The 17745-nt window shown below is 41.8% G+C and overlaps 2 protein-coding genes across 3 annotated transcripts; one reads left to right on the top strand and one right to left on the bottom strand.

Annotated features, from left to right (window-relative positions):
- Positions 1-3743: 3743 nt before the first annotated feature.
- On the bottom strand, positions 3744-7494 carry rbm8a (RNA binding motif protein 8A). 2 transcript variants are annotated; one of them, XM_077012593.1, is made up of 6 exons: positions 7360-7494; positions 6931-6990; positions 6770-6847; positions 6227-6363; positions 5062-5198; positions 3744-4293 (listed from the first exon to the last, which is right to left on the bottom strand). In XM_077012593.1, exons 1-6 carry the CDS (start codon positions 7469-7471, stop codon positions 4248-4250), a joined length of 570 nt encoding a protein of 189 aa, XP_076868708.1. In that variant the 5' UTR covers positions 7472-7494; the 3' UTR covers positions 3744-4247. The 2 variants fall into 2 exon arrangements, with proteins under 2 accessions (XP_076868708.1, XP_076868710.1); XM_077012595.1 differs by having other exon boundaries at positions 7366-7486.
- Positions 7495-9704: 2210 nt separating this feature from the next.
- LOC143518249 (uncharacterized) lies at positions 9705-11503 on the top strand. Its single transcript, XM_077010708.1, has 4 exons — positions 9705-9853; positions 10106-10170; positions 10329-10455; positions 11159-11503. The coding sequence occupies exons 2-4, from the start codon at positions 10125-10127 to the stop codon at positions 11376-11378; spliced, it is 393 nt and encodes a 130-aa protein (XP_076866823.1). The 5' UTR covers positions 9705-9853; positions 10106-10124; the 3' UTR covers positions 11379-11503.
- The last annotated feature ends 6242 nt before the right edge of the window (positions 11504-17745 follow it).

Consider the following 17745-nt stretch of genomic DNA (forward strand, 5'->3'; position numbering starts at 1 on the left):
AAAAGTTTGTGTTTGAGTGAAGCGACGCTAAACCAATGGCTGTGGACAATTGCTATTAGTTGTGATTTTGTGGCCAATGCAGAAACATATAACTCTGTGGAGTCATATTGATTGGCTCATAACATTTGACATGGGCGGGCCTTCACTCGAGGAGCCTATCCGTGGTAATCTTTGGTTTGTGAGTGACAATTCAGAGGCCAACTTCGTCATGACGTCATCCTGGGTGACGCTGGAAAAGTGCCGTGGAATCTGAGAGGAGGCGAGGAGGCTGATGGCTATTGTCCCATTGAATTTGTCTTCAAAACTAAAGCTACATAAAATAACTACAAAAATGTGCATACAATTTTCAAAACATTTATAATGATCAAAAACTTCAATTATCTATGTGAACCTCATTAATCTGTACTGAATTTGCTGATGTACAGCCTACTTAATGGGTAAAAAATTGATTAGATGTCAGGCTTCCCCTTCAGGAAACTTAAATTCAAAGGACACGATATAACTGAAATTAAACAAAACACAGACACATTACAAACAACAACATATAGAAGCTTAATATTTGAATGAATGAAGGTGAGTAGATAGACACATAGCATCCTGAAAATCCTCACCATGCACCTCTCTGCCCGCCCATAGACCTCCAGCCTGATATGGATGGATGGGTGGATGCCGTCCAGCCCCTCTCTCCTAGGGTCGACCATTCCAGTGACCCAAACAGCCTGAATGTAGTCCTAGAAGCCCCTGGGGAAGCCTCTCATCGTGACTGCAGCTTATGTGTTTCTTGGATTGGTTTTCCTTGGCAATCTGTGGTACAGGCGAATTTTACAGCAAACACTGACGTCACCTTGGTGGTTTCTACCAAGTGGAATGTTAAGTGTCCACCAAGCCATCGCTGAGAGAGCAGAGTGCCATGGTTACAATCTCCCAGATGCACATCCAGTTGCAGACCTCAGCCATGACCACTGACGGGAAATTATTGCCATGGTCACAGTGGAACCCATCTGGCTCCCCAGACCATCAGAAGAACTCTTTCCCTATCCCCTCCTGTCGTGGTCACGCATTGGCCAGGGGTTGTATGTGCGGCAGGCCACGTGGTGTAATAATCCTCGGCCATGAGAACACTGCGGTTTCATACACACAAGAGTGGAGAAACTGAAGAAGTCATGGGACTCTATCAGCATGTCTGTGTGACAGCTTGGCTAGTAGAGCCACTGCCATAGCCACTTCAGCGTTTTTCCCATGCCAAGGTGTCCCACACCATGCGGCACACAGTTTCCATCAAAATGCGTGGCGTCAGTAGCTCCAATACATACTACCCCAGGCACCAGTATCTCCCACACATGGTACAGCAGTTCACTGTGCACCTGGAGGCCGTCCCAGCCAGCGTGATGTGCCTCAGCGGTGGATCTGTGCAGAATCTCCTCTGCCCCTCTGGCGTTTGTCCCCTCTGGCGTTTGTCCCGCCTGACGCCATCCTCATGCCCAGAGGAGCTTTGCATCCTCTTTCCGGGCAAAGCAGAATTATCCACAGAGTCACAGAGTCAATTCTGGTGTTAGTGAGAATGACAACAGCAGTGGCTGAACTCCTCTTGGACATCTTTCTTCTCACACATGGTAGCGGCGTTATTCTGTGGCAAATGGGATGTGGGACAGGGCGTTACAGTGTAAACATCCATGCATGATTTTTGACAGTGGAGCGATACTCTTGTAGAACCCTGGTCCTCCACACGTCCTGGCTCTCAAGCTCTCTGAACTCTGAGTGCCATGTCACAAAGTGGTTTTCAGGGCAAAGGGCATGCCACAGAGGTAAGGGCAGAAACTCTCTGTCTTGCTCAAGTGATGACTGTAGTAGGCAATGTCCCCCTAAACCTTGTCCATCACCTGTGAAAGTACAGCATCAGTGCCCCACTAGAATCTGTGTCCATGACGAATTCATCATCTGCCCTGAGAAACACCAGCACTGGTGCCTCACAGAGATGAACATGGGAAGCAGAGACCACACGCTCAGCCTCCTTGGGCCACTGGAACGCAACCTGGTGATCAGCGAACCTGTGCACAAAGCAACGCCAGTATGATAATCACAGGAAGCTCCACAGATTACCTACACTCCGTGGCACAGGCCAGTGCTGTGTCCACCACTCCACTGTGGCTCTGCTCACAACAGCTAGAGAGTGCTTTGTAAAAACTGGGTGTGTGGACCAATACACTGGCCAGGCAGACAATGCACAGACCCTAAGGTGCACCAATGATCATTCACTTCACGAAGCACTCAAATGTGGTTCATTACAAAGCCTGACGGACATCGCTGTGAATTGCCACAATACAGTGCCAAGTGTGAACACCATCTCTCTCCACAGATCTAGAGAGCAAAACCACGCTAAGCCAGGAAGCTGATCTGAGGCCTCGCTGATACATGGGAGTGGGTCTCAGTCAGGCTTCGTGACGGCTCTCAGCTGCAGAGGTGTTAGCTGTTATCCTTTTTTTCTTTGCAAAGACCACAGGAGCTATACAGGGGATGATCAGTGGCGCGATCACTCCCATGGTCATAATGTCCCCCACTTTTGGCTCTTCAGCCTCATTTTTAGCCAACAGAAGATGGTGGGGAGGAAACCAAATCAGTGCAGCGTCACCAGTGTTAATGATGTGCTAAATTAAGTTGGTCTGCACAGTCTTACTCGTTGACTGTGAAGACGTCCCTGTGAAGGCACCGAAGCTCCTATCACCGCAGGCTCTGTCCTTTTGTCAAGCCCAACCCACTCCACTGTCATGCTTCATATATCGCTTCCTGTGTCACACAAACCAGCCCTTTACGTTTCACTGCTGACCTGTGTGCTTTCCACTTTATCTGCTCTCTGATGCTGACGAAGGAGCTGCTCATGCACACTGCCCACGGCCCTCTGGGACACACTGACCAGCACTGCCAATGCAAATTCAGTTCCTACAGCTTGGGTGGCCTCAGCCCTCCAGTGCCAGAAGCTTCCATCAAACAAAAGGAAGGCCACACTTCCAAGGAGTCTTGACTCTGTGCCTCTGTTCCAGCGCTAGCCACCGCACCAATCTTGGTGTTAGTATGTACTAAAATGGCAAAATGATCAAATGTATTTATTTGTTCATTCTAACATTAAAATGCCAGTAAATATTAACATTTCTGCTCCATTTCAAGGCTGATCAGTCACAGATTTAGACAGCCACCATCTGAGGGTGTGTTAGGGTGAGATGTTGGGGGTGCACATGAACTTAAAAATGTGCTAAACATTTTGAACTACATGACAACCCTTTTCTCATCAGCATGTAAAGGCAATTAGAGCACAGTGAGGCTTCCCAGGAGGTTCCCAATCAGCTGCAGGGTGGACCTCGGAGGGAAGAAGCAGCACTTGCATGCTCTACACTACACTGCCACCTTGTGTCAGAAACTTGCTACTTTACTTTGTATTATCTGGAGATGCACATTACAACTGCTTCCAAATGAAGAATAGACATGTTTAACTTAAAATTACTTCAATTTGAAAGTGAATGTTTCTCATTTAAATTTATTTAGTCAACCGAATTTCCTGTTGGCTACATTTTTGATTTGTATACAGATTTTTAAAAACACTGATGCATGGCATATTATACGAAGGTGAAGACAATCTCATCACTTTTATATATTTTTTGCACCATGAGCAGAGCAGTGCTTCTTGGGAGACAACTCAAAAAAGGGGACTTTGAATTTATAACATTTAGGCCAGAAGAACACAATGAGGGTACTTTTCAATATTTAATTCAAGTGGATATTTAATTACACATTCATGCCATACACGATTAGGTCAGTAACAGTGAAGAGACTACTTATCAAATCACATCCAAATCATAACCGTTGGCATGTATTAAAGTTGTAAGATTGAAGAGAAAAAACTGACTTGACTTGGAAAACTGCAAATGACTAATTATAGAAATCAACACTCAGACAAACATAGGTCCAAAACAAATATATTGCAAGTGTACCAGTAGAAGAGAGTTACACATGCTTTTAAATTGGTTTTCAAGGACAAGTTTTGTTTAATTTTAGACAAAAATGTTCAAGTAAAACCAAGAACCCAACACTATACAATGTAATTTTAATATAACGAATGCTGATGCCTTGCAACCTCAAAACTATGCAGACAGCAGGGGAATAATAAAAAAAAAGCACTAAAATCTAAAACAACTCTTGAGTGGTGCAGCCTGGCAGAGTGCCAGCGTTGGACTCCAGAGAAAACCTTCACAGAATCAGCGACGTCTTCGGTCCGGGCTTCTGCTACGCCTCCTTCCACCCCTGCGGAGGGGACAGGAAAAACAACCAGTGTTTAATACACTGTAACCACATCAGACGTCTTTAAAAAAAAGGGTTTGTAAAAACTGGTGTCGCAACTAAAACCCCCCAAAGGCAGCTGCTATTACAGTTATGATAGAACCAAGGTTTTAAAATAAAATAGCAAAAGGATACTTGTATTTGTTGCCATTCATGCATGTGTCTCACACGAACATTGAGTCAGTGTACATGCCTTTTTCCAAGTAGGGGACAACTAAGCTAACATTATGAATATTTGTAAAGTAGTGTTAAACTCATCACTGATGATGAAAGATAGCACATACTTCCTCTAATGCATTAAAGCCACAGCAACATCTTACACAACCAGCTATCCAGCATCTCTAAACAGCTCAGTACACATGGAGGACAAGCCCTACTACCCTGTTACAACTAGCTTTACAGGTGCACACAATGAGCAGTGCACATTACATAATAAGGGAGAGAGGCTTCAGTTTAGGCCATACACCCTCAAAAAAATAACACAAATCTAGAAACATTGGTTTTGGACAACCGATGACATGGAAAATATCAGCCACCACTATTAATGTAAATATATTAAAAAGAAAATTATATAAAGTAGTTTAGCGGCAGATAAGTAATACATTTTAGATTAATATACAAGTAAATAAATATAGCTGCAGTCTTGGGCTTGACATAATCAAAGGAACAAGTACATAAACACACAGCAGCCCCGCCCCAGTTCTGTGGACTAGCTCAGTTAGCCATCCTCACCTTCTCTTGCTCTTGGGTGGCCCCCTAACGAAGCACCAGTCAACGCTGATCGTCTGGCCCATGAGGTCTTGGCCGTTCAGCCCCTCCATGGCTGCCTGCGCCTCTTTGTAGGTTTCATATTCCACCAATGCATATCCCTACAAGAAACAAAGAAAAAATGTACATAGAAAAAAATGACTGGAGTAATAATATATTCACTAAACTATCCATCGCACAAACTATCTATTCTGTACACATTCACTATATTGCCAAAAGTTTTCGCTTGTCTGCATTCACACGCATATGAATTCAAGTGATATCCCATTCTTAAATCGCAGCGATAGCAGTTTCAGGTTTTCTGGGAAGGCTTTCTGCTAGATTTAGGAGCATTATACATTTTTTACCACTCTTCCAGAAGTCTAACTGTGTGGTCAGATGTTGGATTCAAGATTCAAGAGATTTATTGTCATGTGCCCAGCAGAAACAGGCAGTTACACTGTGCAATGAAATTCTTACTTTGGTGTTCCTCCATTCACCATTAAAAAATTAAAATATTTAACAATACAATAGTAAGAAATAATACAAGAGTAAATAAGTAATTAAATACAGAAAATAAAGTGAATTTGAATATTTCGCACGATGAGAAAGCTAGCAGGTTGTGCTCTAATGAATCCCTGATTGAGGACAGGATTCTGTGCAGGCCAGTCAAGTTCTTCCTCACCAAACTCACTGATCCATACATTTATGGACCTTGCCTTGAGCAAGGGGTCATGCCCAAACTGTTCCCATAAATTTGAGAGCATGGAATTGTCCAAAATCTCCAAGGCTTAAGTACCAAGAGTTCCTTTCACTGGAACTAAGTGGCCAAGCTGCAATGCAGTGAGACAAATTCTGTTCTCCTGGCAACTGCCAAACCTAGACTCACCAATTGAATTGCGTGATTGGTGACTCTAGAGAGCATGTATCCACAGTTCTCTACATGCTGTTCCTGCACCACATAAACTTCAAGGTCATTTGAAGTTTGGAGGTCTGTAGCAATTGACTCTGCAGCAAGTTGGCGACCTCTGTGCACTATATGCCTGACCCCGCTCGGTCATTTTACATAGCCTAGCACTTAGTGGCAGAGTTGCTGTTGTTCCCAATCGCTTCCACTTTGACTATGGAACATTTCGTTCATTAGACTTGCCTTGAGGTAACCTGTCCTTCTGTCCAGGTTGAGGTGCAGGTTCTTGATTTCGCCGTATTCTGCAAATTTGTCATGGATGTCTTCTTCTGTTGCCTCCTCGTGAACCCCAGTTACAAAGAGGATCCATCCCTCTACAGCTGCAAACACAAGACCCCCCTAGTTAAAAACAACTACTTCTTTGATAGTTAAGTGTAAGAGATGAACTGAGATGGTAAACAGTAAACCACAGTGTTGTTGGTGCATTAACAGGGCATAAATGTATTTTGCCATGTTTGATTAAGCTATACTATCAGGTGAAATAGCTATAGGTATTCTTTTCAGTCACAACCTCAAAGTACTTTCACATTTGCGAAATCTATGCCCCTGTCCAAGTACTGTTTCTCATATTTGCGAATCTTCTCAAGATTAGACACCATTATTTTACGTCCGTCTAAATATGAAAACAGGCAAGTTAATAACCCTCACTCAAATGTTTGAACAAGTTTTACTGTAACGCAAACAGGTTGTGCAGTAGACATTTCAAACACAATAGCAACAACTCACATCTCTGGGGGCCAGGCTCATCTCCATCCTGCTCTACTGTATCGTAGTCTTCTCTCACTCTAGACCTGGCGCCTTCATCTGGGGGGATTAAACACTTTATTACAGATTGGAGTGAAAGCGTATTCAGATTATATGGATAAACAAAAAGGCGGCGAACTTACCAGATCCGAAACCGCGGCCTTTTCTCTTCTTAGCTTTTTCCTTTAGTTTGTGAATACTCTCTGTAACCGAATTTGAATGAAACAGATGAATAAAACGAAGCCCACAGCGGAGAACATTTTGCGCATGTAAGGACCACGGTAGCTTGCTGGTTAACTGCTAATATCCGGGAAAGCAGCAAAACTACAAGACATCAGATTAGCCGTTTAGCCCCTCGGCTAACTAGTCAGGTAACGCACGCGCCACCACTCACCAAGCAGCTAAGCTAGTTAGCATCTTGGCTACCCGACTACAAACGACGGAGGGGAGCGGACAAGGCCGCGGACCAAACACACGCTCCTTCTACACCCCACATTGGTAACAAATACGAATAACCACTCGACACCATAGCGTAATGCACATTACCGCCCAATTTATATTTTAAATAATACCATCACCATCCTCGTCCATAGGGAAGTCCTCGCCTCCCGCTTCATGAAGATCTAGTACGTCCGCCATGATTCCAAGTCGAGTGGAAAGAGTGGCGCATGCGCATATCGTCATTTTTCTATTGTACGACCGCAGGGAAAAAAGAAGGGAAAGGAAACAGCAAATATCGCCACCTACCGTTTAAATCGTGACGGCCACATAGATTACTGAGCTACCGACATTTGTGTTGTGATTCTGACATGTTCCAAGCTATCTAGCTTCAAACAAGCACCTAAACTGTTTTTAAATTACAGCTGATGAATGAATGAATGAATGTTCAACGTATATAGCGCCTTTCTAGATACCCAAGGTCGCTTTACAATTTTTAATACAGGTACAACTCTTACACAACCAATAACACACCGGCGAGAAGCGGCAGCCAATTGCGCACAGCGTACTCTCTATCGGAATCCACAGCCCCCTGGGGGACTGTATGGGGTGCAGGAAGGGGGGGACAGACCCTAGTGACAGAGCACCATCCACCACTGGGCATACAAGCACACATACATTCATGCACAGAGACTGAGACAACTGTTTTTATTGAACACAGACACACACTCAGGGAGAATTTGTCAGGGACTGCCAATTTGACCTAACCTCCATGTCTTTGGAGGTATGGATGTATTGCAAAATATATATATTTGTTACAATATGTGGTTTCTCATTAACGGATGCCCTTTTTCCTACTTCACAAAAAACGATTCGTGTTTTAAGTGTTGTTTCTTGCACTCAGAACTCTTTGTATATTCATTTTAAGAGCAACGTATTGACAGCATTTCTGCATTTGAATAGAGCTGTTGTGCAGTCTTAGTCTGAGTACTTTGGCTCATGCCGGGAAGTGAAATTCACAAATCACACCGAAGAGGAGTAGGTGGTTTTTAAAATGTCATGACACTCAGCATGTGTGGTGTTGAATTGAGGTTGGCTTTGATGACACCACCAGACCAGTATGAGTGATTCATTCAATGTGAAATTATCCCACTCTGTCTGCCCCTGTGCTGCCTTACACATTACACAGATAAAGCAACGGAAAAATACAAAATAAATAGCACCTTCTAGCTCCTGGCTACATGGTCTGCAAACATTTAGCAAATACAGCAGTGATTGTCACTGTAATGGACCATGTGAGGAAAACCCAATGGTCAACAAATGAAAGAAATGGTAGCTATTGCTTATACAGAGAAAAGTTTTTTAATTAATTTAAAAAAGTTAATACAGCATGAAAATAAGAATAAGATTGGAGAGAGGCCAATCATCACTCTGCTAAAAGATCTTCTTAAGACAGCAGAGGACCATCAGCGGTCTTAGGCCTTTTACCTGAATGGATTAAAATGGACTTCATGCTTATCATCACCCATCACCCCCGGATACCTCAGATAAATCCAATCAGTGAATGATATGACAGTTGAGTTGGCGGAGTGCTTTAGTTCAGACTTTGCCCTAATGAACATTAAACTAACATGAAACTCTTGTGCAGTCACAGTACACTGGATGTCAGAAACATGTCAGCAAGAATCTCTTCAATTACACATAAGCTATATGAAATAATAGAGCATAGTAAATTAATACACTTAATTAGGTTAACTATATTAGGTTACAGCGCTAAATGTATGGGTAGCCTAATGCATTCAAATTTATTTATTCATACACAGGAATACAACCTTAATATAACATTATTTGTATAGTAAAACATTAGTCGCAAAAAAGTTACCAAGCAGTATTGATAAATTAACAAACAAGGTGTTTTCATCCATTTTCTCTGTACAAACAGAAATACAACCACAAATGTTGACATACAACTGCAGTTGTCAAAGTATCAGAGACCACAGTAACTTATAACACTACACCAAAAAAATACTGTATGCACTATAAATTATACATGCTTCACATCAATCCCACATAAGCTGATTATTTCATATTATTTCAAGATATTCTAGTATCCATTCCAGCAACTGTATAACAATCTTTTAGGAATTTATAAATAGTGCACTTTCTAACAAATATTGCCTCCATGACATAAATACATAAATGTCATATAATAAAATTAAAATGCCAACACACTAAAGGTTATTTGCCTAACCAGCTTCCTTGGGATAAGAATGACTCCAAAATACAAGACATTGTGTTTAAACATAAAATTATGACTGAGGCAGACTGTGATTTTTATTCATACATGCTAGTTCTGCTGTGTTACGTAAGCAATGTTGTTGAAGAGTGATGAAGTTGGAAGAGTGCTGATTCACATGGAACAGAAATGCACATAGCACTTAGAGAGAGGGAGAGAAAGAGCAAACTGTGAACTTTGAATTTATCACTTCAGTTTGTTCAGATAAAGCCTCAAGGTTCAGCCAACACAACTCACCCTTTGACTGGTGGAATCCACCTCATTCCAAGCATTATAAAAGACCCAGTTCCTAAGAGAATGTACCATCAGGTCCTAGACTTCCAAGAGTAAAGGTAAGACCTCCTGTTCTATTCCTGTGATTAGCTTAGAGAAAGCTGTTTTTCATGTGTTTTCTGTATTAGTTAAGTTATATAATTTTGGATGCCAAGCACTTGTTTTGGGCAAAACCAAACCAAAAGCAACTAAACAGAAATAGAATACATTTTTCCTTAAAAGTATTTATATAAAAAAAAGAAAGCTTCTGGTTGTATACTACAAGGAGATAAAATCTGTACTAATTATTTCAATCTGTGTTTACGTCCCAGGCAAGCTCCTTCTGCAACCATGAGGTTTGCTCTTATTGCTGCTTTTGTTGTTGTGCTGGCCATTGGTAAGACATAATTTTATTACATCGGTTTGGTTAGCAGAAACTTAAAAAAAAAGAAATTCTGTGATTTTCCACCCATAAAACAATAAAGCTATCAAACATGAAAAGGTTCCTGTCAAAGTGTTAATGACATGTTCATCACATTTTTTCCTATGTAACAGGCTCAGAGTCTGCCAGTCTGGTCAAGAGGGAGGTGCCCGCAGAAGTGGAACAGCTCGGCAAATACATCCAGGATCTTTTTGAGAACCTTAAAACTGTGGAAGGCCCTGAGCTGGCTGACAAAGCAAAGTGAGTTTCGGTTTTGTGCTGGCTTTGTGACATTCCACTGACCTACTGTAATCATGCAGGGCAGTTTTTACTAAAATCCAGAAAAAACAAGCAAACAAAAACCATGTGACAAAATATAGTTATAATAATGAGTAAATTAGTTTATTATCAAGAAGAGGAGTGAGTGATGCTGAGGTGGAGTCAGTGTGTGGACACAAAGTGAGGGTGCGGATAATCCTCTGGGTGAAGACATAGCAAGGTGTGGCTAATACACCTGCCCAGGGCCAACAGCCCAGCCCAAGGGAAGCTAGAGGCTGGGGTGGGAAAGATTCCATTCCCTAATGACTCTTACATTCCCCATAAGGAGGAATAACATATACGTATAACATATAAACTAATAATATGAAATCTGAAATAGTAGGTAAGAAAATCTACCTTGTGCATATTTATTATATTGAAAACGTATATAAATAAACCGTATTTAATACTTTAAATTCAGGGAAGGAACATTGCTTCATTTCATTGTATTAATTGAACATTTGTATAATTTCTACACAAAGGCAAAATGAAGTTCAGATTTGCCCATCAAGTAGTATGCTATTCAGTTAGTTAAAACACTTGCTGACTGTCCCTTTCAGCTGAGGCTACTGTAACTTCCGTGCCCAGCGTAATTCACCTGGAGCTTACTGTGCTCATCACATCACCATTGTTCTGGTTTCTCCAGGGTTTACATCGAGCAGAGCAGAGCCCAACTGCAGCCCATGATGGAGAAGCTTCAGGAGCAGCTGAAGCCCCTCGCCACCAACATCGAGGAGCAAATCAAACCCCTGGCTGCCTCCATGCAGGCACAGATCGCCCCCTACACCGACATGGTACAGTCGCAGGTTGAGGACATGTTCAAGTTCATGGTTGATCAGACCAAGGCCATCATGCCCACAAAGTAAAAAGAATTTCATCAGCCAAAGGAAGCTATGAAACTAGGAGCGAGAGTAAATCTCCATTCTTTAACACCTCCTTTAAGATGACATCATAAGTTTGTGTAAAACAATAAAGGGGACGCAAAAATAAATTGTCTTTTGTTTTATTTAAAATAAAATCACTGCAGAAAAATATTTCAATATTTTCAAATTGGCAAATATCAGTAATTTTTCATCTGTGAACTTCCTGTGTCTAAATTTATTACAAAATATAAATATATAAATAGGACAAAGACAGACACAGACATGAGAGTCTCATTCAAGCATGACAAGGGGGCAGTCCCCCTTGCTTATATACAATCCTAAACACAATCCAGCAGTTCTAACAAGCAGGTTATCTTAAGCACAGCATGTTCCAAAACATAGGCGCCCAGCAGGCTACTTTGTCTCACATATGTGTATCTCCTAATATGGAGTTTCCCTAGAGTTAGCGGAAGCAACTGATGTATCAGTTGAACGCAGAGACAGCTAAATGTGTCCCTCTTCAGGCGAACCGCAACAAAACGGATCGAGGAGAATTTGGACATTCAGCTGCAAAACAAAACAGACATTTACTTTTACATTTCTTGACTCTGGACGAGAGCTGTGACGATTAGAGGTGGGCGGATCGATCCAAATATCGATAATATCGATACCAACGCTGGTACTGATATTGAACAATACTCGTGTAAAAAGATCGATACTCTAGCTTTTTTTCTCTCCCGCACGCACTGACTGCTATGCACGCGGATTCATCAAAGTCTCCTCTGTCTGTAAGAGCAGCGCTGCGTGACACAGCACGGAGCAGCGGCCCGCCCCCCTCTCGTCTTTTGTTGTTGCACTGTCACTTGGCTCAGCAGCGCCAGCCAAACAGCCATGCAGGTAGGCTCAGCCTGGTCCCGCCCACTCAGCCTGGCCCACCCAATCAGCGCTCTCCTGGAGTAAACACTCACAGGTTTTCCATCCACCGAGTTTTTGCGCATTTTGAAAATGCGCATGAAAAAAGCTGGATGGTAAAAGACCAAAATTCGAAAAAAGCCCCAAATATCGCAAAAAGATTTTTACGCTAGGAAGAGGTGGAAAAGTTAGACTATCGCATCGCCAAAATTCGGAAAAACTGGATGGAAAAGGGTTTTTTTCGCATAAACGATGATGTATCATGCCTCAAGTCATGTGGTTCTGTACATGATCGCGATGTAAAGATGGCAAATGCATACAAAAACAGTTCTGGAGAGAGCAAAAATTGAATTTAACTTATCCATGTATAGAAAAGAAAAAATTTTTTCAAAACCTCAAAGTGCAAAAATGCGTAACTGCCAGATGGACGTAAAACCACTATTGTTTGGCGTCCTCTCTCGTGATCTAAAATTTATTCGCATAACTGTAATGAATGGAAACAAGGCTTAATTCGCATTTTTTTTCTGCCGAAACTTGGAAATTGCGCATTATTTTTTCGAAAGGTTTGGATGGAAACCCGATAACAGTAAGGAGAGAGATGCCACAGGAGTTTTGAAATGTCCGAGAGGAAGACAGAAATCCATCGTTTATGCAATATTTACTGTAACTCATACTATTTTATTATTTATAACATTCCTTTATTGTTAGAATTAATATTTGTAATATATTGGTATACATTTTGGGATTTTTTCACGTACAAATTCATAAAATATATATTTTTCCACCGATCGAATGACGCAAAAAAACGGAAAAGCGAAGATCCACAAATTATTTTTTAAATGAATATCTTATAAAAATCTGCGAAAGAGTAAAGCCGCACAATCAGAAGCGTGAAGTGGCGAGGAATCACTGTATATATATTGTGATGCACGGCTCGTGGCGAAGGATGAGACACGGAATCCTTATTATCCAGTACGTCACTTTAATCTTTACAAATGTTGCGCAATAGAGCACGAGTAACATGAAGCAAGCACTCACACAACGTGCAGACTTAGACAATGACGAGCACAGGACACTGCGCGAGCACACATTAAATAGACAAACCACATTAGCCCCACGTGATTACGAGACGATTCACAGGTGAGACATATTATCACTCGACATAACCATAACCACGGGAATCCACTGACGCAGACAGAGCACGTGGACCACGTTAACACACGCCCAAAAGGGAGGGGCCGGTGTCCTCAACGTGACATATATTATATAATATATATATAATTAAGACATTGAGATAATAACCTAGTACATTTGTAAAAGTGTTATCTAAGATAACATTAGATTAAGCTTTAATTATCCCACAACAGGGAATTTTATAGAATTAAAGCAACAGGCAAGTGCACATAGTGCAACAAAATTACATAAGGTTTGAAAGATATGAGAGGTGGACTAGAAAAAATATTATGAACAATTTAACTTCAAGAAAATAATAGAAAAGATATCTAGTGAAGAGATCATTTTTATTCATTTTTGTATTTTTTGTGTATTCTACTTGTTTGGGCAACACTGTGGCTTGGTGGTTAGCACTGGGGTCTTGGGTTCATGTCCCTATCTGAGTGGAATTTCCATTTTCTCCCCGTGTCTGCGTGGGTTTCCTCAGGTGTCTCTGGTTTCCTCCCACAGTCCAAAAACATGGAAGTTAGGTAAATTGGCATTCCCTGACTAATTCTCCCTAAGTGTGTAACTGTGTGTCTCTGTTCAATAGAAAAGCAGGTGTCTGTGCATGAATGTGTGTGTGCTTGTATGCCCAGTGGTGGATGGTGCTCTGTCACTAGGGTCTGTCCTCTCTCCACTTCCTGCACACTCAAGGGGGCTGTGGCGTCTGGTAGAGTGTACGCTGTGTGCAATTGGCTGCAGGGTTGCCAACTCTCACGCATTGAGCGTGAGACACACGCATTTGACCGTTTTCACACGCTCTCACGCCACACTTCCGATATCTCACGCCGAAAAAAAATATCCAGTTTATTTACCTCAGATCCACATATATGATTCAATACGTTACTAGTTCGCTAGCTCTGGCGCCATCCACCGGCGATATAACACTGAATCTGTGTCCATTTTACGCTCGCCACACCCCCCCCCCCCCTCAACAACTTTCGTTCGCCCCCCCCCCCGCTCAACAAAATACACTCGCCACCGGCTCCAGGTTAAAATCTCACTCCAAGCGAACGTCAAAAGTTGGCAACCCTGTGGCTGCCGATTCCAGTTGGTGTGTGATTGGTTGTGTAAGACTTGTACCTGTGTTAAAATTGTAAAGCGACCTTGGCTATCTTGAAAGACGCTATATAAATTGAACATTCATTCATTCAAAAAAGATTTATTTTCCTAATGTTAAGGCAAACTTTGTTTTGTTACTGTTCCCTTGTTTCTAAACAAAAATATTGATTGTGATAAAGTATTTTGTTGTCACATACAATGTTTGGAGAAATTGTATCCTAGATATTTTGGATCATTTGGATCTATGATCTATTAATAAGTATCGGTATCGGCGATACTGGCCCTGTATTTACTTGGTATTGGATTGATACCACAATTCCCAGTATCGCCCACCTCTATAAGGCGTTCCCGACGAAGAGCTCGGCGAATAAACTGCATTTCAATATCCACATGATCTTCGAGGAAAGGACACGTCATGATGACGTGTTTGTACCTCTGGTTCAGGTACAAGTTAACATGCCAGCGAGCAGGTTAGCTTCAGAGCATAAGTTGCTATAGTAACTGACTAAGGTTTTCTCTAAGCTCGGTTTCTGGAACGGAAAACTTCGAGTTTCCGTGTATTCTGAGTTAACTTACCCGGTTTTCTCGCTTAACCCGCTTTGTGGAACACCCCCCAGATTGTGCTAGTCATTTTGTGTTTGTTGTCGTTTTGCTTGTAATCGGTATCGGCGTATAGCACCGGAAGTTTTAACACAAAGTCAACCAAGATGGCCCTGCCCAGCGTTGTCATGGAAAATAGCGTGAATAAATAGTGACCAACCATCTTGACTCTCCCCTTTTCATTTTAATATCGTGGGAGAGGTATGTCACTATTTGTTATCCACCAATTTTATTTCAGTTATGGTGGTGATGGGGAAATATTTTACAAAGATCGGTTATTTGTGCTTCACTCACTTTTCTTCCATTGTGCTTTTACTGTGCGTTCACACCGAAAGCGACGAGAACGACGGCGACCGGAAGTCATTCATTTTCAATGAGAGTGAGCGACACCCAGCGACGCGACGCGGCGCGACGCGAAGTGAGCGATTCGAGCGACGCGAACAAGTTGAGCTTGGCTCAACTTTATGCAAATGAGCAGTGACGCGTGGCGGCGACTACCAATCAGAAAGTATGTTTGCACCCTCCTCCGAAACCGCACCTCTGACTTTGGTTCCTACTGATTATTTGTTCCGATTGCAAAATGGAGGAGAGATTAATAGTGGCTGTCTCTGGATGTCCCGCACTTTACGATGTTTATTTTTGGAGGGAATACTGTTCATTTGTTAAAAAACATCTGCAATAAATTAGCGTATACCCTATTATTGGTTATGATTTTTTAAATTCCTGTTTGATCTTCGGGTCTGGGGTAAAAAGTAAAAAAAATACATAAACATTTTAGGTTTATATACTATATGTGTTTTATACACACACTATGTTTTATACACGCACTCCTTTATAATCGTGTGTCCTGTAATCAATAGATTAAAATAAATACTGCGTCCTGCTTTAAAAATGTGATTTGCATATCTGTCACGTGCTGCATGCAGGCGTGATGTTGGACACGCCCCCACGTGACGCGATGCTGGCGACTCGGCGACGGAGAGTGATTTTATTGCTTTCGGTGTGAACGCACAGTTAGAGTGCTGGAGTGAGTTATCAGCATTGTTCTATGTACTTGCTATGTACTAACAGGAGTGGCTGGTCCAATAAAAGATGATCGCCTACAAAGATTGCATGTGGATAGTGATTCTTACACAACGCAGAAACACACCGGTCACACATACCAGTTAATAGGGTTGCCACCTAGGTCTGACCAAAATCAAGGACACTCTGGGTGTATCTCAATCCGCGAATGTAAATTGTTTACGGGGGGGGGTTGGCGAACGTAAAATGTTACGGGGGGGGGGGGGGGGGGGGGTGTAAAATGGGCACAAGAAAGAAAGAAACGCAAAAGAGGGAAAGTATTACAGAAACAAAATAGGAACGTAAAATGCAAAATGCTAATCTTATATTTGCGATATCATTATTTTTTCGTCACCATTAAAGACCCTAATTTGACTCCATACACCGATAAGTTTATTATTTCAGCGGCAAACGTTGCCCTCTAGTGGCTATACGAGGTGTGGCAGAAAAGTAATGAGAGAGATTTTTTTATTTACCAAAGTTTTTATTCTTTTCAAACAGCAGTGTTGTCTCCTTCAAAAACGTCCCATTGGGCAGCTACACACCGATGGAGACGTTGTTCCCACGTTTGGTAGCAGCGCTGGAAGTCTTCAGCCGGTATGGTCTTCACCATGTCCGTTACACTGTTGGATGTTTTCTAAAGTCCTGAAACAACATCCTTTCAGGACATTTTTCAGTTTATGAAAAAGGAAAAAGTCACAGGGGCTGAGGTCAGGTGAATAGGGGGGCTGGGAAACCATAGGAATGCAAGCTTAACACAGACTTTAATGGCACAACTTTGCTCCAAACTACACTAATAGCAGGAACAAAAATAACGTAGTTAACGGAAGGAGTTGAAACTCTGAGCTATGGGAGGGAACAGATACACGTCTCTAGTCTCATAATGTTTCTGCCACACCTCGTATGACCCTATTAATGTGCTTATGACATTCTGACCTTTGAAATCACAGCAATGCTCAGTTGATAATTTTTGTTTTTTATTTTTTGGGTGAGAAAGTTCATTCTTTTGTCTGTTAAGAACTACCCTTGTTTTTAAAAAGATGGAAGTCTGCATGGTTCTACATGGTCAGTTTTTAAAGTTTGAGTCAAATGTAAGGCTCAGTGTAATGTGTCCCTCCTGGTAGAGCAGAATAAAAGATGAATGAATCAAATCAAGTTCCATAACAAATCCAGATTAAAATATCAATAGTGAATTACATCACATTATAACAGTATTCACATGTAGCCAAATGTCAGCATAATATACACCAAGGCTAAAGACATTCAAGGCATTTCCCCCACATTTCCTGTGTGATGTCAATAAATGTATGTCATTTATTTCTGTCAGATTCCAACTCAAAGTTAAATGTCATTTCAGATTTTTATCACATTTAAGATTCAGTGGATCAAGGCAGCATGCATTGCACATACATGCACACAGCACTGAGTGGCATTTCCTTTTAATTGCTGCAATCAGATTCTTGGAGTGGCCACCAAGTTCCGCCCAGTGCTTCAAGATTTGTTTGTTTTCCTTCTGCCA

This window comes from Brachyhypopomus gauderio, chromosome 7, assembly GCF_052324685.1.
Source record: "Brachyhypopomus gauderio isolate BG-103 chromosome 7, BGAUD_0.2, whole genome shotgun sequence".
Classification (NCBI taxonomy): Eukaryota; Metazoa; Chordata; class Actinopteri; order Gymnotiformes; family Hypopomidae; genus Brachyhypopomus; species Brachyhypopomus gauderio.